This window comes from Lepidochelys kempii, chromosome 1 (assembly GCF_965140265.1).
Source record: "Lepidochelys kempii isolate rLepKem1 chromosome 1, rLepKem1.hap2, whole genome shotgun sequence".
Lineage (NCBI taxonomy): Eukaryota > Metazoa > Chordata > Testudines > Cheloniidae > Lepidochelys > Lepidochelys kempii.
In genome coordinates, this window is record NC_133256.1 from 308,566,425 (window position 1) to 308,590,696 (window position 24,272).

The following is a 24,272-nucleotide window of genomic DNA, read 5'->3' on the forward strand; positions in this document are numbered from 1 at the left end:
CATTGCTGCCAGCAGCATCAGGGGGTGTCACTGCTGCTGAGTGTCTGGACGCAATTTGTTGTTTCAACCATCAGAAGACAATACTTATTTTCTTTAAAAAGGACAGATATAATTAACCACCCTTGCATTCCCCTCCTTGCTAAGCTGTGCAAAGTATTATTTTTAGAAGTGCTAATAATTTTTAACTACTTAGCTTCAGCATAATTATTTTTATATTTGGTATCAAATTTGATGCCCATTCTAGAATCACTTAAAAGCAGACTGTAAGCTTTTTGTGTTTGTATATTTTTAAAATCAGCATAACTGTGATCCATAATAATACAGAAGAAAGGGATTATATACTAACCCAATGGTGCCTAATACATACAGATAGCAGGTATGAAGCCCAAGGATTACCCCAACAACAAAAAATTGATCACTAGCCTGAGACATAAAAGATGGGCGGTTCAGAATATCTACCAGAATAATTTTCAAGGAGGAGATCTTGAGCAAGACAAGCCCAACACTGTTGAGACCTTTAAAAAACAACAGTGCCAGTTTTAAATCAACATTAATTGGCAGTCAATGCAGACAATGCAAGGCTGGCATAATATAATCACAGTTGCTTGAATGGGTGAGCAAGCATGCCACTGCTTTCTGAACAAGCTGTAGAGATGCTCTGCTGCATGCCCTGCTCAGATAGAATTACAGTAATCAAGCCTCATGGGCAGGAGGACATGTGTTGTGAGGATATTGTGAGGCTGCAATGGGATTAGAAAGGGCACAGCAAGTACAAATTGTGCAACTGAAAAACCCCATTTTCATATCAAGCCAATGCTTGGCTTTGTCGGGAAAAGAATTGTGTAAAGTGATGCCAAGATTTTTAACATGACTCTACCTCCAAACAAATCTTTCTACAAGTGGGGACATGAAAGAGGAGTGAGCTTTCTCATACTGTTAACACAGCAGTAAGCCTTTTATTTTCCCAGGGTTGAGGACATGGCAGCTCTGATGTATCCCTCTAGAGAATTCATTCAAGCATTCCTCCAGGGCAGAGAATAGACTAGCAGGGCCATGGGACAAGCGGTATAATGCTGAGGATCATCAGCATACTGATAAGACCCTACCCAATGGTTAGAAATGAGCTTACCAAAAGGTATCACCTGTACATCAAACAAGATGGAAGACAAGAGAGTTCCTTATAGGAATGCCACACTGCAAATTCCTCAGGGATGTCGTGCAATTGACCATCAAGTACTGACTTGCTCCTATATTATAGGTATGAGTGGAACCACTAGAGGGCAGCTACAGACACACCAGCAAAGTCTCTCATTTGCCAAAGTAACAACTGAATGAGTCCTATTTACTTGGCTGCTTGTATCAAAAGCTGTTCAGAGTTCCAGTATGACCAAATAGACTGACCTAATTTAAAACTAATATCATCATCCAACTAAGCAACAGTGCTAGATCAGTTTGGAAGATAATCCATAATAAAATCCTAGCATGCTGCCTCTTTGCACAACAGATCTGGCAATAGACGGCCAAAAATCACATGCTGATTGTAAGTTACTGTTTCCACTTTAAGTAAATAGGACTCATTCAATGAGAGTTAAAGGGATTTGTCAAAAGAGCTTAAAATAAGGAAACTTTGTCCAAGGAAAGAGTAATCCTAGCACTTATCTTCAAGCCATTCTCCTTTTTCTAGTCAATTCACCCATCCCACATTCTCTGTGCATGAAACCATCCTACATTCACATAGCACAACACCACAAAAATGACGTACCAGAGTAAAAAAGACAAAACAGAAATACTTCATATGTACTCTTCCAAAGCTGATTTTGGGAGCAGGAAAATCCTAAGGAAGATCCAAGGAATACTGAAATTAAAAATAAAAGCTACTTTTACCTTATCCTTCTTGAATGTTCTAAATATAGTAAAATATAACCAGTGATCGCAAGACCAGTTTCAAATAGCATTAGCTATTGCAATGTAAACAATACTGCAGCACTGGAATAAGGCTTCACCTCCAGAACAGGGGAAACAGACTACATTGCTCATGTAGGATAAGAATTATGAGGGGCTGATTCTGATCTCACTTACAACAGTGTAAATCAGGAATAACTCTAAAGTCAGTGGAGTTAAGCCATCCTCTGAAGAAAAGGGACAGGAAAATTGTATGAGTTTCACAAACAGAACCCCCCCACACACATACCCTGCACGCATGCACAAAGAAAGGGCCTCTGCAGAACTGAAAGGAAGGAAGAATGATGCAACTTAATGTCAACCTCTCTCCCACCGACTAAAATTGTCCTATTTTTGCAGATAGTCTAAAAATTATCCTGCCACCGCAATGGATTCTCTAAGAAGGCCTCATCAGGCCCTGCTGGCATATATGCTTTCTTATTCCATGTTACTGTAAACGGATGATAATTGATTATAATAATTGTATTGTATTTTTAATTAACAGTATTAAAAATAAGTAGGATTCGGGGCACTGGAACAATTTTTGTAGTGGGGGTGCTGAGAGCCATTGAACCAAACTGTAAACCCTGTATATAATGGAAACCACTTCAAGCCAGGGAGTGTGGCAGTACCCCCAGCACCCCTGGTTCCAGCACCTATGGTAGGGTTCAACAAGAAAATGAACTTAGGGATCAGTGTTCTATGTGTGGCTGTTGAAAATGGTCCAGTAAACTGGAAAGAAGAAAGACAGCTTATATTGCATTTTTGTAATTTTCTATGAAGAATACTATGTTTTCAAACCTTTAAATGGCTCAGCTGTTATTCACACATTGGCAAAATCTGCTAGTGTATCTTCTCATTCACACAGGAATCTGTCTGCATGTGCAAAGGGATGTAACCATGATTTTTGTAGATGTATTAGTGGAAACAGGCTTCACATTTGACCTAAATGTATTTTAAGGACAAAGAAACTTTTAAAATTCTCTTACCCTGTGCTAATGAGACCACAATTAAATTCCTATTTAAAAGATTAAGCAAAACAAAAGGCTCACTCAAGAATTCTTGTGCATCTAAAATGCTCACTCAGCCAGCAGGAGTTTTGGGAACCCAAGTAACTCTTTTGCCTGAAATTTCCTATAGAACTATTTAATCAATGATCAGCATTAAATTTTAGTGACCCAAAAGTACAGCTCTGAACTAAAAGGAAGGTTATGGTACTATAGCTAATTTTTATCAGGCATGGGCCAAAATATCTGAATCCTTATACTCAGGATAGATTTCCATTAACTGGGAATTTTTCCTGGTATAAGAACTCTAGGATTTGGTCCTAAAGACTTTAAAATCCAAGTCAGAAAACTCTCATGGGAGTGCCAGTTGGTATTATAGATCTATCATACACAGGTCAGGCTTCAAATTATTGCTCCACTTGCCTGAAAACAAGCACTTCAAACATCACACACTGTTTCAGAGAGAGAAATGATCAGTAACAACAATAATGACTTTTTCAAGGAGATCATCTTCTCAGTGAGGCATTGTGCTGGTCAGTGAATCACAAATCTGATTTATCTCCTCACCCACATACTGTAGCAGATGTACAACTTGTCATTTTAGATTTTTAATATTTAGTGCCACCAACAGATTTCTGAATCTGCTTATCCATTTCTACCATAACCAATCAACTACTTCATTGTCATGGGTATTAAATACCAACATTTTGTTCACATCCATGCCAATCTGCTGTTTTGTTTTTTTGTGATTCTTATTTTTTTCCTTCTTGTATTATTATATAATTTTCTTTCAAACTTTTATTTAATGTATTACTTTCTTCTTCTTTTGTTCTGTTAACCTGTTACTGCAGATTCCGTTATTAATTTCCAATAACTAACAATGGTGCACACAATGATGTCTGCCACAATTTCTCATGAGTTATTTTTTTTTACCCTTAAAGATGGCCACTACCGTTCCCCTTCTGAGACAGCAGATGACTTTGTTGTAGTTTTACTAGAGTAAAGAAAATAAACAATAGAAGTCATACCTTCCTTCTCGCTCCCCTCTCAAATGAAGACCTTCCCACATACATAACCATCCCTTGCTCCCTCCCTCTGTTACATGTGGGAAGAGCTGCCTCTCCTCCTTACCCACAGCAACATCAGAGAGAGGAGGAGTACTTGTGGCACCTTAGAGACTAACAAATTTATTTGAGCATAAGCTTTTGTGAGCTACAGCTCACTTAATCGAATGCATCCGATGAAGTAAGCTGTAGCTCACGAAAGCTTATGCTCAAATAAATTTGTTAGTCTCTAAGGTGCCACAAGTACTCCTTTTCTTTTTGCGAATACAGACTAACACGGCTGCCACTCTGAAACCTATCAGAGAGAGACTCACACTACTTGTCCATCTCCCCTGTCTTGCCAGCTTCACTGGTCCTACTCTCCCCAACTATACCTCACATGACTTGCGCAAGCAGTTACCAACTGATGTATTGGCTCCTACCAGTGAGGGTAAATTGGGTATGTTGGAAGGTACCCCAAAGGGTCAAAATTCTTGTGAGAGGAAGTTGAGGTGAGGTAGAACTTGCTCCTTCAAAAAGAAACCCTATCCTAGCCCCATCTTTCAGAGGACAAAAGCAGTCACTCTCCTTGGCAGAGTACCCAATAGCTGATCCCCCAAAACCTTCAGCAATGGACAGCTTTCACCTGGGTTAAACATCGGAGAATTAGCAAGCAATTAGGTAGAGCTCTAGGGCAAAAGCAGAGAGCTTGCAGGGCACTAAAAATTCACTACAAATAAAAAGAACCCCAAGCAAATACCAGAAGCACTGCTGTCATAAACATAAAGGGAAGGGTAAACCCCTTTAAAATCCCTCCTAGCCAGAGGAAAAATCCTCTCACCTGTAAAGGGTTAAGAAGCAAGGATAACCTTGCTGGCACCTGACCAAAATGACCGATGAGGAGACAAGATACTTTCAAAAGTTGGGGGGAGGGGGAGGGAAAAACAAAGAGTCTGTGTGTGTGATGCTTTTGCCAGGGACAGAACAGGAATGGAGTCTTAGAATTTAGTAAGTAATCTAGCTAGATATGCGTTAGATTATGATTTCTTTAAATGGCTGAGAAATTAAGCTGTGCTGAATAGAATGGATATTCTTGTCTGTGTGTCTTTTGGTAACTTAAGGTTTTGCCTAGAGGGATTCTCTATGTTTTGAATATAATTGCCCTGTAAGGTATTTACCATCCTGATTTTACAGAGGTGATTCTTTTTTACTTTTTACTTCTATTAAAATCCTTCTTTTCAGAAACGGAATGCTTTTTCATTGTTCTTAAGATCCAAGGGTTTGGGTCTGTGTTCACCTACGCAAATTGGTGAGGATTTTTATCAAACCTTCCCCAGGAAGTGGGGTGCAAGGGTTGGGAGGATTTTGGGGGGAAAGACGTTTCCAAACAACGCTTTCCTAATAAAAATAAACCCAGATAAATGTTTGGTGGTGGCAGTGGAAGTCCAAGGGCAAAGGGTAAAATAATTTGTACCTTGGGGAAGTTTCAACCTTAGCTGGTAAAAGTAAGCTTAGGAGGTTTTCATGCAGGTCCTCACATCTGTACCCTAGAGTTCAGAGTGGGGACGGAACCTTGACAACTGGGAAGATTTGAAGGTCTTTAATCCATCCTTTTATGATGTCTACATAGGAAGGAGTTTGAGATTAATGGACAATGTTAATTGCCAAAGCCAAACACAGCAACTGGGTTATAATGGATAACTGCATGTGACTGATTTTTTTTTCAAATAAATTACTCAGTTCGACATGATATATTGTGTAAACATGTAGTTGGCATGGAACTGATTTAGAACAGTTGGGGTGCTGTTGTATTTTTAACCTGACACCACTTCAAGTTGTGTTCAATCATATATAGGCACTCCATAAAGTTAGGTTTAAAGGCTCAAAAGCTTCTTTATTCATAATGCCACTATTAAAAAAAATCCACCTGACTTAAAAATGATTGAACTGGTTTGTCTCACACATGGAGATGTTACATGCCAAGTTCTTGCACATCCCAAGTATTTTGTGATGAATGATAGCCCCTCATGAAACATGGGCTTCAATGTTTCATGTAGAAATGCTGACACAACCTCAGCTATACTAGCATGTTCTCATCAATAACATTTTCTGTGTAAATCTATGCTTCCTTTCTTACAGATACCCACATGCCAATGTACATTCCACTCACAATCACACAACAGACAGTTGTGCATTGTCAATGCCCTTTTTTTTAAAGGACGTGTAGCCTGAGGCATGAGTGCGAGCTTTTCCTGTCCCTCCATTTGGACTAATAAGAATGTTCTAGCATTATTCCTTTAACCAACAACAGCCATTATGACAACATACATCAGGAAGCAAGCCCTCAGTGTGTGGCCTTTTTTAAGTTGGCTGCGGTCATATTGCCCACTGGGGTTGTAAGGTTTACTCAGAGCAGCTTTACAGATATTTTCATTGAGCAATACTTTATGGGGAGCACTTACTTGCCTAGAGACCACATGAGTTAACAGCACAGCTTTCCTAGTTTCCACTAATCTGGAAAAGTGCCTGTGTCAGCAAGTAATGCAGCAATAATGCCAGGCAACAATACATTGAGTGATGCCAGAAAGGAGAGAGAGATGCAGCTAGGATTAAATGGGACCTTGGATCAGAGAGAGATTTCTTGGGAAGGAAACTAATTGAAAGGTGAGACAATTTTTACATTCTTCCAAAATGCCTAACCCCTTCCCCAAATAAACCAAATATAACCTCTCTTCATGCTTACACATGATCTGGAGGTAGCAACCTGTGCTAGCAGATGATGAAACCAAGAGAGATCTATTCATGGTGAAATCATCCGAAATAAAGAGAGATCTATTCACAGCTTTTTTGAGGTACTAAGCACAAAAGTAGACAGCCTATCAACTATATCAAATGGGAACAAAAAACCAAATATGGTCCCATAGTATATGCCCATGACTGGAATAAGCCAGGCAGGTAGGAGAAGCTTAATAAAGATGCACTAAAATGTAGGGTTTCAAACTATAGTTTACACAGACCATGCAAAAATAAATAGATACATAAGATGGAAGATATAGGTTCTATTCCCAGCTCAGTTTCTACCCTGATAAGTGACCTTGAGCATGTCAACTCATTATTCTGTGCCTCAGTTTCTCCATCTGTAAAATAATGATAATTATAGTTCTTTATAAGGTGCTTTGAGCTCTGGATGAAAGGTTCTAAATTTACACTAGGCATTATTATTATTATGACTAATAAATTTGAAGGATCAGTACTACTTTCTTTTCTACAGTTGTTAGCATTAAATATAAAACAATGGGTAAGAGCTGAGAAAATACCTGAAGTCCGGCAGTGGTCTTGCAGAAAATATAGTAGTAAACATGTTATGAAAGACTATAAGCAGAGCTCAGGCTGCACAGGAAATCCTAATTTTATTATGATCTGTATCTTTATTATTTTTTTAAAAAATGGAATTTCTGTCATGTTTTAAAAAGAAAATCTCACAATATATATAACTATCTGTCAGACAACAGAATGCTGTGTACAGTCAAATATGCAAAAGTAGGAGTTGCATCGTATGAACATCTTTCCAGTCCTGCCCCCTTCCATATATACTCCAAATGTATTGTATGAAAAGAACCAGACCTCCTTGGGAATCCAACCCCCTCTCATATGCGCTCTTACCTATACAAGGCTCATTTGCACTCTGCCTCCCTCCCTGTACACTTTCTCTAATTATACAAAAAGACACAGCAGAGCTGACAGACTTTCCAAAGCTATGTTCACATGCGCAGAACCAACAGAATCCCAGCAGATCATTAAGAGATTTTGTGACAAAATTCAGTGCAGATGTGCAAAGTATATTGTTCAAATCTTTACACTTTGACTATTCACAGCCAATTTACCAGATCACTGAAAAGAACATCTGCCAAATGTCTATTTTCACTGGGCCAAATGGTAATTTTAACCATCTATTATACAGTGTTCAAAAAAGTTCAACATTTTTGTATAATGGGAAGACAGGACATCTTTCCAGTCTTCATTTTTGAAAATATTGTTTTGTTCAAGCTTAAAAAAATATACAAAAAAGAAATTACCCATGAACGGAAAACAAACTTCCCAAGTTTCAACTGCACACACACACAATGCAACAATTATACACAAATGCAGATGGAATTCCTTTAGAATGGACACATTTGTGCTACGTGCTCTGCCTTTTATATTGAATGTTCATATATGCTGACTGTTCTAGGAAATTCAATCCTGTTTGAACTACATAATAATAATAAGGTGGAAGGGTGGAGGGGGGGTGTTGGGAGGGAGAGAAGCATTTTGTCCAGTACATTAAAATGTTACAACTGTTAATAATTTTTTCTCAGTTTTCTTTCCTGTGTTAATATGGCATGCTGTAGAATAAAAGATAATTCTGTGATGTCTCCACAGCACACACTATAGGAGGTTAATTATAAGGAAATTGATATTTCTTAATGAGTTTCCAACATGATTTTCTGGACACATTTATAAACTATCTACCTATATTTTCAGAACATTTTATTGCATAATGTTCTTATAATGAGTCTTCTCCTGTATTTTTATGCTATACAATCCCTCAATTAAACTGAAGACATATATACAATAGCACGCACAGTGCAACTTTATTTTAGATAGCTTCTTTCATACAAATCATGTCCTAAAATAATTTACACAAGTAAATACTTAAAAATACAATAGAGAGAGGGAGAAATTAAGCTATATAGAGACAAAAATATAGGCTTTTGGTTGAGATCGGAAATTAGATGGGCAGGTGCAGAAAGGCCATTCCACGCAGAAAGCAAGAACTGCAAAGAAGGCTTTCAAAGCAACAGTACTAAGACTGTGAGCCAGATCCTGGGCTTTGCACTTTGGCAGTAGAAAGAGCCAGGAAAGCTGGCCAGCCTGGGGTTCTGAATAACTGGCCATCTCTTTCACTCCATGGCTTAGGGGCCTAGAAAGAAGGGGCACACTGGAGAATCACTGTGCTCTGGCAAGTTCTCACTCGCGTACCAGAACCTCAGGTCCATAACCAGCGAGAGTAGTTTAAAGCCAACCTGCAGCTGCTGTAAACTACATAGGTGCTGGTGTAGATTTGGCCCTGGGACTTGGGGCTCAAATAGCCTCTTTGCAGATGCAGTCTTCAGTGGTACCTAATGCTTACTGGATACAGCTGAGGATTGAACTCTGCATGTTCATACCAAGGGTAGACCAAAAAATATTATCTGCTACCTATTCTTATCAAGAAGCAAGACAAAAAGAGAAAACTTAATTTGCTTCTCTTTTACTCTGTGCAGAACAACAACACGAGGAATTTTTCTCTTTTCTGCTTTTTGCTAAGTTAATGGCCGCTGTGCTTTGATGCATTTTGCTTGAATTTGTGTAGCACCTTGTGTTCTACAGAAGAAACTCAAAAAATGGATAAAGTTTGTAGGGTAAGAAGCTCACGAAAGCTCATGCTCAAATAAATTGGTTAAATAAATTGGTCTCTAAGGTGCCACAAGTACTCCTTTTCTTTTTGCGAATACAGACTAACACGGCTGTTACTCTGAAACCAGTATATTTATAAAGACTATACATTCATTTTTCTGTAGTCTTTCTGGCACCATATTTTAGTGTCATGTTTATAAAAAATAATCTTGCATGAAGATCTGCTTAAAGGCTATAATTGTTAGTTAGATTATTTCTATACTGTTGGCAGTTCACACATGTCAGATTCATATGAAAACTGATTCCTGCATCTCAGATTTAGAGCTCATTTAAGGCTCTTGAGATAGAATAACATGCAGGTGTCAGCCCTCCAAATTTCAAAGGTTGAAGATTAACCTAATATGCAATATGGTGACCTAACAGTTCTTCATTTGAAAGAAATCTGAAAAATAATCTCTGATACAGCCTCAGAGAGAGAATAACCCAGTGGGATTTCTACCTCTTCATTTCCTAATGAGTTTTTCGATAATGAGAGGTGACTTTGTCAGTCACTCTGGGCTCTATTATGGCTAATTTGACTCCACTTCACTTTCTCTGTTAATTATTAACACTAGCCTTTTTATCCTCATGAGACCACATTCCAGTTTCTCTCTTTTTAGATTTTTATGAGCCTATCTTTAGGAAGGCAAAAGTCTTCGGGAATAGGTTTTCACTTAGTGAGGAAGCTAGAATATTTATTATTCGTTTAGGGAGACCCTGTGAGATTGATTTTTAGAAGCATGGCATGTTCTTTCTAATAGCTTTAATGTACTAGCAATGTGCAAGGGCTGTTAATTAAAGAATAAGAATCATGGTATGTTTCACTTGGGAATCTGTTCCTGGGAGAATGGTCATTTGCCACTTGCTAGCATATCCACCGATTAAAAGGTGACTAGTTCCAGGGGTTGCTTTTCAATAGCACTGGAAAAAAAAGAGATACAGTTTTCCAGATGGCTTTCACTTGTCAGAAATGGTCACTTACTATATCTTTTGCCATTAGGAGAACTGTGGAAAATAGTATACAGGTGTGGCATTTATTTCTTGGAGTAGCTGCTACTACTTGTTCTTTCAGTTACATTTTACAACCCTGCTGATAATTATTTTGTTATGAAAACAAGATTTCCTCCAGTTTTAATAATATGTCTTTACTGAGACTGTTTCCTTAGTAATGATTTAAAGTAATTATCCATTTAATCTCTTCAGAGAAGAAAAAGCAAGCAGTAGCCTTCCAACAGTCTTTTCTTATGTAAGCGTGGAGCTAGAGTTGTTTGTATTGCTTGTGTTATTCTGGAAATCAGCAGGCAAGGCAGCCCACGTTGTGTAATAAGAGGGTTAGTTATAACTCTGCTGTCACAAACCCTGCCTGAAGGCCAAGAATATCATCCTGCAATAAGCTTCATTTCCATTGGTTCCGGAAACTTAACTTGCTGTAATGGAACCCAATACCAAGTTTATAGATACCACTGGCTGAATAAGATTCAAACAACCCTACCCTAACAAAATTACACATCACAAAATCCAGCACTATGATTGTAATCCTTGTTGGCAGTCTCAACACAGGCACCAAGGATCAAATGGGCACAAGGAGGAAACTACTCCTACACGACTTCAAGTGTTCCTGTGAAGTTAAGGTTTCAGCACATTTACATGGCAGAGTTAGGAAGTCTTTGTTGCTGATGTCTACACTGTACCTATCCTAGAGAACTTCAAAGGGAGCAACCTCCAGCACCTTCCACAAAACCACAACCAAAAATAAAGAAAACAGTAACAAAATAGACACATCTTCTCTCACTAAGGAACCCATGTAAAAAGACAACTACACAACAGGAGTGTAGCATTTAATATATTGCTAACTGCCAATTAATGAAAACACAATTAAGTACTCATGAAAAGACGCAGACAACACTGGACTCTAAAGTCCTTTACTTATCCACAAAACATATACTGACCAGGCAATATATGATCCTACATTGCAGTACCAATAGTTCTCAATTCTAAATAGCTTTTAGGATAAGAAGGTAGTTAAGGCGCCATGTCTATTCAGCCTCTGGCATCCTGAGGAGTCTGCCATCCAGGGGACTAACACCAATTGCAATGCTTCTTTTTGCGATATGGATGCCCCTATGGTTGCACTGAGATCACCTACTTATTTCACTCAGGCACTCCGAAGCTGATGGTAACAGTACTCTGTTATAAGCAATGTGGGTTGTTGCAGCACCTCTGATCTCTTAATGGAAGTCCCAGTATTCCACTTCCAATCCCCTAAATCATGCAGCTTTAATCCATAAAGGACATTCTGATACTGGTTTTTATATGCTTGATAATAACATAAACAGAAAATAATTTTAAAAACTAGTTTGTTGAGCATATGAATCGTGTAAATACAAACAAAAATTTAAAGCTTGAAATGAACTGAGACATGGAATAAAAACAGCATTTTGCCTTCCCTTAATAATGAAGGAAAACTGTGCCTTTTATCTTTCTATTTAAAAACAGCACATCAATTATTTTCTGAATGTTGCCTTAAAATGTTTGAAAAATAATCTGCATGTAAAATAAAGTACAACTTATGCTTTTTAATTTAACTTACTTCATTTTCTAAAGTTTCATTGATATTCTCTGTATATTTCCACATGTAAAATCACCCCCCAAAAGATCATGTTTAATATCTGCATATTAGATTATTTAGCTATTATAAAAGGAAAACCAGCTCACTCAAGACAAATAAAAGCAAGAGCATTGTATTTCATAACCAATATGTCCTCAGTTTTGGGCAAATACAAATGGTGTAAATTAAAAATCTCTTTCAGTCTGATGTATATGCCTAACTCCAATTAATACTAAGTCTACAATACATTTATAAATATGATCAATGGTATTAAAGCAGTGATGGGAATGAAAACTTATTATAAGAGTACACTTACTGATACAGACCTATTTAAATATAATGCCTTAGTATTAAAAATAATATTAAAATGTGCTATGCTGTGTTTATAATGCTGCTTTCGAGGTAAGCAATTTATGCAATACTATATGGTTCAAGTATAGTATACAGTAAAGGATCGAGTGGGATAAAGAGTAATAGCTTAATTTCAGAGGAACTCAGCAGAGAAATATTTATAGCAAAGAGGGGCACTGTAACTTTTGTTTTGCTCTGGAAATCGAAATACAACAGAATTTCTGGAGTGTGTGGAGACTGAAAGAAAAAAAATCACATATAAACAACAACAACAAAACCTTAATATCTTACTGTCATTTCTTAGGAAGTTATTAAGCAGTTGGAAAAGTGGGAAAGTATCCCAGGAATCTTGAGGTCGTGCCTCCAGTGCTGAATCCATATCGACAGAAAAGAGAGACCAAAATTTCTCTGCATGTTCAGCTAATAAATCTGGCCACCAAGCAAAAGCCTATAATGTAAGAAAAAAAATTAGTAAACACAAGTCACAAAAAAGAAGAGCTACTGTATGGTACATATGGTCAAATGTATTTGGATATGTCACTTTATGTCTTTTATCATGCATGGGTGATGTACAGTCCATGTGTGATAAATGTTAATGCATTCCTATATGTATAGACATGTATTAAAAAATATACCGCATTTGTCAACAAGGGGAAAAAAATAAAACCAGAAATTATTTTGTTGGAAAGGCAGCACTAATAATAAACCCCAAATTACTGCCAATAAGAGGGGAAAAATAACAAACAGATTGTCTATAAACCTTTAAATAGCTGAATATCATTCCATTGACTGTAATTGTTTTTGCCAACCAGAGGGGGGAGGGGTGCGGGGGAGAGAGAGAGAAAAACAGAAGAACTGAAAGTCTAAAGACAATCTTTGGAAAATTACAACATACTCTAATTTTGGTTTAATTCAGTTCTAAAGTTATAAGAAATCAGCCTAATTTCTTGTCAAATGTTCTCTAAACAAATACATATTTAAAAGCATTTTGTCCTCATTCATTATCAGAAGAAATTTGATTTAAACTTTAATAGCTAATAATAATATCTTCTGAAATCTGTATTTTTGATAGACGCAAAATCTTCATTTTTATCCTTATTTTGTCCTAAAAAGATAGGCCATTCACAATGCATAAATTCCCATTTCCTTTAATAAGCGTTATGGGTAGATATCTGGAGATTCAATAATCTCTAGTTTATAACATCTTTTCCCCCTAATTTAACAGTGTTTTGGAAAATACTGCTTTCATGAGTGTAAGTTTCGTGCATTAGGTGGTCTTAGCTCAGAAGAATGGAGGTTGGGGAGGAAATTCATTCAAAAGTTGCTGTGTTCAGGCAAAATTAGGGACTCCACCACATTCACATCATGCATCTTCTTCCTGCATTTACATCTGTGCTTGGCGGAGAAGGAAAAGAATGACAGGAATTGTACAGCGTTGGATGTTATATCAAAGTGAGAAATGGTAAATGGAGATACTGGCAAGTAAAGATAAAGGCCGAGTAATATTCTGAGCCTGTGAAAGAGCAGGCTTTAAAGTTCCTACTAGTGTCAAGCTAACACTGCTGCAACAGTTTTGTTCAGTGTCACTGCAAACATCTGATGATGAGAAATATACAGTCACCTTGAATAAAAAAGAGTTATAGTAAGGCCTCCATTTTCAAGTGTGACCTCTAATTCTGAACACCTCCATTTTTGAAGTGCCAACATTGGACACACCTAGGGCCTGATCACCAGAGGGGCTGAGCACCCACAATTCCAACTGAAGTCAATGGCAACAACACATGCTCAAGAACTTCTGAAAATCGGGCCCTAGAGGTCTAAAATTCTAGAAATTCAGGTCTAGAACTGAAGAGCCCAAAATTAAATTCCACTTTTGAAAATGTGGTCATAAATGTTTACTTGTATCCTGGACTTCCTGATGACAGCCTAACATGGCGTTTTGGTTTTTTATGAAAGGAATGATTGCAACATGATGGGAGAGAAGACGACCTGGAGAGTGGTTTCTGAGAGGTAATGAGTGCTCCCTGAAAGTACCTGCTGCTCCTAGTGAAGTTAATGGGAATGGAGGTGCTCAGAAAACTGCTTATCAGTTTATATATTATTACAACATTATATATTATATCAGGCCTTAAGGATACTGACTGGTAATGAAGTGAACAGTATACAGAATCTGTTGCAAATTGTTTTGGCAAGAATTTAAAATAGATTCCTTTTCCTGTAATGAGAAGAAGTCTCTGACTGATGAGTTGAGCATAAATGGGAGCTCATTAAGGAAACAACCTCCTAGCCCAAGAAAATAACCTACCACAATAAAAAACACTTTCATGCTACTTGTTTTTAAAGTATACAGGCATTGGCAGGTGTCCCTTTGGGACCAGCAAACAAAACTCTTTTCAGAACATATAGCACACACACACACCCACACACAAAATCTAGAAAGCCAGCCCATTCTATTCCCATTTTAAACCCCTTTGCAAATGACACTGTGAACCAAACAAATATTCTTGACCCTCTCAGAAGTGTCTGGGAGCAAGTGAGGAGAAGAATGGGAAAATATATACCAGGACTAAGATGTTGTTCCATCAGAATGAACAATATGAAAACAAGCTGAATGTAATTAGTGATTGGTCATATACATCCTAAGAGAACAAAAACATCTGACCTGATTAAAGAAAGACTGAAGTTCTTAGATTCTAGAAAGAGAGACAAATGTGGCAAAACAAAATCAGAAATGATCAGAACAATTTATGACACATGTTCAAGACACAGTAACAGCTCCATGCTACAAATGGTGAAAAACAATGATGCCTTGTTTGTGAGGAACCACATACCTCTCGTGCCTGTGGGAATCCATAAATTTGGAAGTGTTGTGGAATAGAAAAAAAAGTTATACTACTAAAACAATTTTAGAGGCTACTAATCCATTTCATTAACTGCACCATCATAATTTCTGTAGTGTTATGACCTCAGCTCAGTGTGATATGTTTATATTTTGAATAGGGATAAGAGGTGCATATTTACAATTTTTGTATTTTTTGTTTCATTTACCTTTTAATATTGCACTTCTGTTTATTTTATAAAACTTTCACTAGAAATGCACATTTATTTTTGGAAACAAAAAAGGAAGAAGTGATGCAAAAACAGTAGTTTTGGTTTTGAATTTGACAGATTCAGTATTCTTGCAGGACTGATTTTCATTTGGGCAGATAAAAGAATAGAATATACCTTTTTGCAAAATGAATTTTAAAGCATTATTTATTATTACATTTAATTACTAAGAAACACAATTCTTAAACAGTAAAATGTATTGCATATTGGTATTTTATCAGATTCCTTTGGTTTTTAAAGTCTAATATTCTAACACATCCTCAAAAGACAAAGAAAAATATATATGTTTTATTAAGTAATCATTTACAGTGTAACACAGTGGTAATACTAGTGTAGAATAAAATCTCCTGGGAATTAATTTCAAATTATTGAAGCAGCTGTTTCTTCAGTATAAAATAAAATATCCATAACAAGTTCACACTTGACAGATGTAAGCTAAAAACTAGATTCCACAGTGTGAGCTAAAAGCAGATGTTTTGAATGATCATATTTATAACTATATATACATTAAAATCTAGGTTTACCTCTTTGTATGCTTTTCCAGAAAATAATTCTCTGATTTTTTAAAGAACATCCTAGAAACTGTATCTTAGACAACTAGATTATCATATTAATGTTAATAATATAAATCTCTATGTATTTGGTCTATTTGTTCTTTTTTGGTACTACCTAGAGATAAAAGGTGCTATAATGCTTGTCCATTGTAGTTTATGAATCAAGGAACAAAAAGACTTGAGAGGGTAAGAAATATGAAATTGATTGAATTTACCTCTTCTATTTTAAAATGACATTTTAAATAAATAGATAAAGAGAAATAGTTGTTGAATCAGTCCCACAAAACAACCATAATACCAATGTGAATATTTAATTCACTAGTCATTATTTTTAAAGTTAAAATTAATTGGCACAAGACACAATGAAACCTAGTGTTTAAAGTTATATTTCCTTTCTGTTTTGGTGCGGGGGTAAAAAGTTGGAAGGGAAAACTGTATAAGGCTGAAAGTTTTCGATACCATTTAATCGCCTGTTATTGATGTTATGCTCTTTAATCTGAAATTTCCAAACCTGGAGGTCATTCATGGGAACTCAGGTAGAGTTTTATTTCACTTCACTATTCTTAAGCTTCAAAACACTCATTTTCTTTGTAAATGTGAACTGCCTTAAACGTCTGTCAGAACCCAAAGTTAGAATGTTTCTTGACAGAATTCCTTCACACCATGGAGAAACAAAATAGGTATGAACCATTACCCTATAGTGAATGCAGATACCCTCACCTCTGCATGATGCTCTTCGTTCTGCTGCAATACTTCGATGCAGAGCTCTGCAAGGTGAAGAACCTCTTCCAGCTTTCTAGCAGGCGTTGCTTGATTCAAGGTCTCTATACACACACATATAAAAAATTAAAAATATTTAAGACAAAATTATTTTAGCTAGAAATACAGAAAAATAAACTATATTTTACAGCAGAGAATGGTACTAGTAGAGAGCTGGAATACTGCCCTGAAATAATTTCCTGATCATAAGCAATTCAACATTTTAGGGACACTCTTTTAATGTAAATGAATGCAACTGTATGGCCACATCAATGGATTGCAGAAAATATATCATCCAAAAAGAAATTACTGACCACTACAAACATTTTCTGATTTAATACATGAGAATAAAGAGGTGCAGCAACACATTAGATGCTCAACTTCTGCAACAAGAAAATTCCAATTCTCTCCAAGGTCAGATATATAAAGACAGCAGACACAAGAGACTTTTTTTCTTATTGTATTGTCAATACAATGCCATTCTCACCAGATGAGTCATTACTGGCATTAGCAAGATTCATGCTTTTTGCTGCAGTTTAAATTCCAGGCATGTTTTATCTGAATCAGAGCCTAAATTTTAGTTGATCTAAAAATCGGAAAAGTACAGAAAACGACATCATGTAATTAACGGATCCCTCTACCACCGCTTCCACCCCTCAATAACATTCATTGAAGCAGAAGGTTCTTTTCAGCACTGCAGTGAAAACTAGCACTATGAAATAAAAGATGCTATAGTAGGATTGCAAGGTACCCAATAAAAACTACACATGAAAGAAAACAAGTATAAATGAAAAAAAAATACATATGAAACTAGGATAAGTTGCTTTGCAGAATGGAATTAAAAAGCAAACCCAGCAAAGAACATAAAAGTGGTGCAATTAAACTCAGTTTAGTTTCAAATATAATATCCATCAGATTAAATCTAGGTAGACAGGAACAATTAACAATCAATTTGAAGAAAAAGTTAACACAGTAAGAATAAACATATTGACCAGACTATATCACTATCTCCACCAGGAATGAGGCATTATTTATTAAATGTATTAATTGCTGTGAGATAGGTGAGCCTCCTCAGTTAACAAAGTCCTTGCCTTTAAGGACTAACAATCTTAAAGATGTGGGATGGAAACAATGCAGTACAGTACAATTCAAATATAAAGCAATGCATTATAAATAGAATGGGTCACAGAGCAGGAGAGTTTTTGGAAGTTTTCTGAAGGAGGTAACACAAGATGAGAACTCCACAAGCATTTAAGAGCTCTGCCTCATTCCATACACATGTTCAGACATCATGAGAGTGAAGTTCCATACATATCTTCACAGACAGAAAATGCTACCTAAGTTTCTTTCTTACTTACGTATGTACACTGCTATAGAACAATGGTAGATTGACAGGAAAAAAAACCTCAGCCAACCAACCAACAAGCCTTTGTTGTCTATTAAAGAAAAACAAAAAAACCCCTAGCCTTGTGTTCACAAAGTATTTTTTAAACACTTACAAGTCTGCCAGATCAAAACATCTCTTCAGACAGTGGAAAGGCATATGCCCCTGCCAAATATCATGTGTCTACCCCAAAACACAAGGACGCCAGAGCTCTTTACAACCATTTTAACAATGGAAAAGTGCTATTTTTCCTTACTCTTCTCAAACTTAAAAAAGGCTGACATTTTTCTGAATCAAAGGTTAAAGTCTGATAAAGTTAAAAGCAATGGAAAAAAGACATATTAGAATGGAAATACTTAGGCAACATTAACTGTTAATTGATTGTGCTTCGTCTCCAATCTAAGCCTCTTAATACTGAACAAAGTGGAAGACTGAAATACACTATCTAGATGCAAGATACAATTTTGGCCCAATTTTCCATGAGTGTTCTCCAGTGTACGGGAACCATGTATTTAAAGCTGACTGTAAAAAAAGTACTATCCATGCATAACTTACAAAACAGGCAAATATGTTTTTGCAACAACTACTAATTAATTGCTGTTTAAACACAACACATTCCCCACTGCTAATGTCTGCTGGGATTTCAGCTCTGAGACCTGTCCACATGACCTAAATCCTATTGGGGCACAGTGACTGACAGCTCGAAATAAGGCTTATTTTGGGTCCTCCATGGGGTACAGACAATTACACCCAATTAGGACCCTGACTTCATGAAAAATGGGCCATCTCAGGGGTGTGCTCCCCATCCAAACAGACAGTCAAGAAGTACTTGTAGGGCTAATAATTACCTGGCTGCCAGGATTCCTGACTATGTACAAAGTCCTATGCCATGTGTTATGCAGGAGATCAGACCTGGTGATCACAATGCTCCCTTCTGGCCTTAACATCTATTCATCTATGAACCATTCCCATGTCTTTCACTATCATCCTGATTCTTGGCAAGGACTATCCACTGGAACAGACACTGCAGCAAGAAGTGCTCCTTAAAACTCAAAGGAGCCATCACACCAAAGCTAAGAGCTGTGAATCAGAGATGTTAACATCCCACTGCATACATCAATTGTGCACAGTAGGGTGAAACATGAGTAACTTAACACTGTTGTCCAGTCAAGAAAACTGAAATTGCATATAGGAAAACAGAAGTATCAGGCAATGGTTAATGATAAACAGATGCATCTACAACCTTCAAACAAACCCTTCCATTCCTCACTGGACAGGAACACAAACAACCACATAGAGGGCTCCATCCAGTCAACAGGCTTTTTAAACAGAATTCTGCTCCACCCCCATGTGAAACAATAGTAAGTCACACTCTAAACGTGATGGTCCCTGAATTTCTTTGTCACTAACCTAGCTTTTGCAAGGAAACCCTATCTGGTTCAACAGATGGGCCAATTACCGAAGGCCATCTTGCAGTGTTAATGAGGCCAGAGTTACCTGGTGGGAATTGAATGGGCCCCAAGGACAGCACTGTAATCTTAGTCGTATATAGTTGGCTCCACCAACTTTCTCTTGTTGAGAGGGTAGACTGCCTCCCACCAAATTTCCTTTTAATGTCACAAGGTGAGCAGGTCCAGTTAGGACCTCCTTGCCTTTGCTTGGTCTCAGTCTATGCCCCAAGATCTAGACTAATCTTGTGACATCTGCAGGTTTCATGGGGATATGCCCATAGAAGATCAAACCCAGCCTGCCGGCCCCACCTCTTTCAACATGATGATTCAGGGGAAATGCTATGCAATAAACTGCTGAGTCTTACATAGAGCTTGCTGCCTTCTACCTCTTTCTCTACGAAATAGGACAATATGGTCCAAAAGAAACAAATGAGTTTACCGAGTAATAATCTGAAGTGCTACATTGACTACAAGGATCTGGAACAACTTCTGAGAAGTACTGCTTAGTGGACAGCTTAGCATTACTGGTGCAAAACTAATTTTACTGTCTTCACTCATACATTAATTTAACCTTCTATAGTATACAAATATAACACTGATTTAAACTGGGCTTACAGAACCCAAAAATAATCCTTGCAGCACACTAGAGCTAAGTCTGTATGTAGAAACAAGACATACAAAATGACATATATGTCCAAATGTGGAAACAGAATGCAGACGAAATGCACGGTTTTTAACACATCATCATAATAATTCTTCTCCTTTATAGTAAAGATGGGTACAAATATTTATACAATTGACTCCCATTCCTGATCTCCTACTGGCTAATTAGTTCACCTTACCACCAATGATTTACAAAGAATGAAAAGCTACTTGATCTAAACTGAATACAAAAATAAAATAAAAAATAACAAGATCTGGATGCAATTATGCTCACAATCTTGTCTGTTGGTACCCTCATCCCTGGAAAAAACATGACCGTTACACTTACTGTGTTAGGGCTAATATAAATAATATGTCCTTAATGGCCTTAATGTAAAGTTAATGTTCCTAGATGGTACTAAATATTAAAAAGAATGGAAATTACTAAGTAAGGATACACGAACAATTGTCACACCAGCCTTATTAATTCTGCACAAGGACCTTCTATAAAAATAATTCTTAATGACAAGCGTACAAACCAGTTTGATTCTGCCCTAACATAACACAATAATTGTTGTAGATTGCAAAGTCCCTAGGGCAATGACTATGGGTGAGATCCTGCCATGTTGCAGTAATATACATTTTGCTGCTGTCTTCTATAGGGCCAGGATTACACTCCACATCTTGTATATGGTTTTATGAAAGGCTAAATTCTTTATGCCCTTAATATGAATATGGTGAGGTGTTAATATTTTTATGTACAGTTCTAAAACAGGAATGTAATAAATGGCTACCAATCACTTACATTATGTTAAAACAATGAGGAGTACTTGTGGCACCTTAGAGACTATCAAATTTATTTGGGCATAAGCTTTCGTGGGCTAAAACCCAGCCCATGAAACCTTATGCCCAAATAAATTTGTTAGTCTCTACGGTGCCACAAGTACTTCTCGTTGTTTTTGCTGATACAGATTAACATGGCTACCACTCTGAAACCTTACATTATGTAGATGTTATTATTTTAACTACTTAACATTTATATTAAAACGCCTGAATCAGGACTGAAATCCCATTGCATGAAGCACAGTACAAACACAAACTATGCTTAGCGCAATGGGGTTTCAATCCTGACTGAGGCCTCGACATAAATATTAAGTAGTTAAAACAATGACACCTACAAAATGTAAGTGAATCACAGCTGTCATGTTACTTTTTTTCCAGAACTGTACATACAAATGTTAATACTTCACTCGTTCATGTAAAACTCTATGCTAAGTACTATTACCATAACAACGTGTTTTGGTTCATCTAAAGAAGGTACCTTCCCACTTTGTAAATGTTGCCGGACAATCCACTCTTTCGTCCCCATGCCTAATTATCCTTTTCCCAAATTAACTGGATATGTGCCTTTCTGAGGAATCACTTTCATTTGTTGGCTGTACAAATAAATAAAGGGTTATCTGTCTTTAGTTAGTACATTAGAACAGTGGTTCTCAATCAGGGGTACGTGTACCCGTGGGGGCACGCAGAGGTGTTCCAGAGGGTAAATCAACTCATCTAGATATTTGCCTAGTTTTACAACAAGCTACATAATAACCACTAGCGAAGTCAGTACAATACAATGACTTGTTTTTACTGCTCTATATATTATACACTGAAATGTAAGTACAATATTATATTCCAATTGATTTATTTTATAATTATATGGTAAAAATAAGAAAGCAAGTAATTTTTCACTAAGTGTGCTGTGACACTTTTGTATGTTTATGTCTGATTTTGTAAGTAAGCAGCTTTTAAGTGAGGTGAAACTTGGGATATGCAAGACAAATCAGACTCCTGAAAGGGGGACAGTCATCTGGAAAGGTTGAAAACCACTGCATTAGAAAACAATAAGCCACATTTTAAAGGCTTTTCCCCCAAGCAAAGGGAACATACCTCTTCATTTTTGATATGGGCCCTATTTGTACAATCAGCTGTTATTTGGAAGCTCTAATACCTCAGGAATATTGGGAAAATATTCTGCTCTTTGTATGTGAATATTTATAACCATTGTAAAGCAACCAAACAAAAATCACCACACACAAAAATGGAAATCTGTTCTGTCAGTCTTCATTATGCTTCGTCTCCTCTCAAACGGTAAAGGTGTTTCTGAAGATACATTTACACTGCTCAGATTAACACCACACCGCAGGAAACAAGCTCCTGCAAGTCAGTAAGTATACCTGTTGACATCTTTTAGTAAACAAACAGCAAAAGCCATCAATCATCTGTTTTCTACTTCTCTTTCTCACGGAAGAAAAAAAGAAAAGCTTTGGAAGTAATGGAGGACATCTCAAGTATGTATTATCAATGAGTCACATAGAAAACAATCCAACAGTGCTAACTGAGGCAGGAGTAAACTGACTAATCCCTAGGTTTTGAAATGAAAAGATGACTACTTCATAGATGCAGAGTTTAAGGCCAGAAGGGACCATTAGATCATCTAGTCTGACCTCCTGTATATCACAGGGTTTTAAACTTCACCAAATTACCCTGAATTGAACCCAATATCTTACTTCTATTTCACTAACGTATCACTTGTATTTAGTTAAAGCATATCTTCCTGAAAGGCATCGAGTTCTGATTTGAAGACATCAAGATATGGAGACCATACCAATTCCCTTAGCTGTGTGTCTGAGTGGTTAATCACCCTCACTGTTAAACAATTGTGCCTAATTTCTAATTTGAATTTGTCTAGCTTCAGCTTCCAGTCATTAGTGATTGTTATGTCTTTCTCTGCTAAATTAAAGGAGCCCTTTAGAACTTGGTATTTTCTTCCTATGAAGGCACTTTTCCGATGTAAATGAGTCACTACTAAAACTTCTTTTCGATAAGCTAAGTAGATTAAGTTCTTTAAGTCTCCCACTGAAAGGCATTTTCTCCAGCTTTCAAAACATTTTTGTGGCTCTATTCTGCACCCACTCCAATTTTTCAATATCCTTTAAAAATGTGGACATCAGAACTGGACACAGGATTCTAGTATTGGTCTCACCAATGTCATATACAGAGGTAAAATCACCTCCCTAATCCTACTCACTATTCCCCCATTTATACATCCAAGTATTGCACTGGGAGCACAGGTTGAATGTTGCTTCCCACTGTTACACCCCTCCCACTGTTTTCCGTTGTGGATGTATGGCCTGCATTCTTTGTTCCTAGATGTATAACATTGTATTTGGCTGTATTAAAACACATTTTGTTTGAACACGCCCATCTTACCAAGCAATCCAGATTGCTCTGTATGACTGCCCTGCATGCATCCTTATTTACCACACCATCAATCTGTGTCTCTGTCAGGCCCCACAGGCCTTGAGCCTGAATCTGTGGGGTCATGGAAGTCATCACACTCCAGTCCTCCACCTGGCAGCTCACAGATAGGAGCTGGACCATGGCCCAGGAAGCTCAACTGGGACACAAGCCTCGCCCCTATGATCTTATTGGGAGAGCTCCAAGACTCCTGCTGGGCCCACAGCCCTATTTCAGCCAGAAGGGGAACCAGGAAGCTATCTACATAACTGGGCTCCACCCTGTCATGGACAGCAACACTACAGTTTACTTGTTCCTGCATTCTGATCCTGACCTAGCCTGACTCTTGGTAGCTGCCTTCTGGTTCCCGCCCTCTGGTTCTGTCACCTGTTCCTGACCTCCTGGTGTCCTGACTCTGCCTGCCTCCTGACACCTATCTCTTGGTTCCAGCCCTCCAATTTGTCACTTGACTCTGATCTCCTGGCTTTCTGCCCTGATTCATTGGCCCACGCCCAATGCTAACACCTAAGCCAGGCCACCGACACCACAGCCCCGACTGTGTCCTTTTTAAGGACCAAGTATGTATACAACTGGTCAGCAGTTTCCTCTGTTTGCCCATTAATCAGTTCACAATCACTGGTCCGGTGATTAATTCAGCTTT

General features: G+C 37.4%; 1 protein-coding gene across 23 annotated transcripts in view; it reads right to left on the minus strand.

Moving 5' to 3' along the window:
- CADPS2 (calcium dependent secretion activator 2) overlaps positions 1-24,272 on the minus strand; it is a 585,486-nt gene that overhangs the window by 82,752 nt on the left and 478,462 nt on the right. For 12 of the 23 annotated variants that reach the window (XM_073328224.1, XM_073328216.1, XM_073328210.1 and 9 more), the window contains 2 exons: positions 16,811-16,914; positions 12,720-12,876 (listed from right to left, as the gene is read on the minus strand). In XM_073328224.1, the coding sequence (XP_073184325.1) occupies positions 12,720-12,876; positions 16,811-16,914 (261 nt within the window). Of the gene's footprint in view, positions 1-12,719; positions 12,877-15,259; positions 15,269-16,810; positions 16,915-24,272 lie in introns of all 23 variants that reach the window. The other 11 variants (XM_073328226.1, XM_073328214.1, XM_073328208.1 and 8 more) reach the window with 1 other exon arrangement.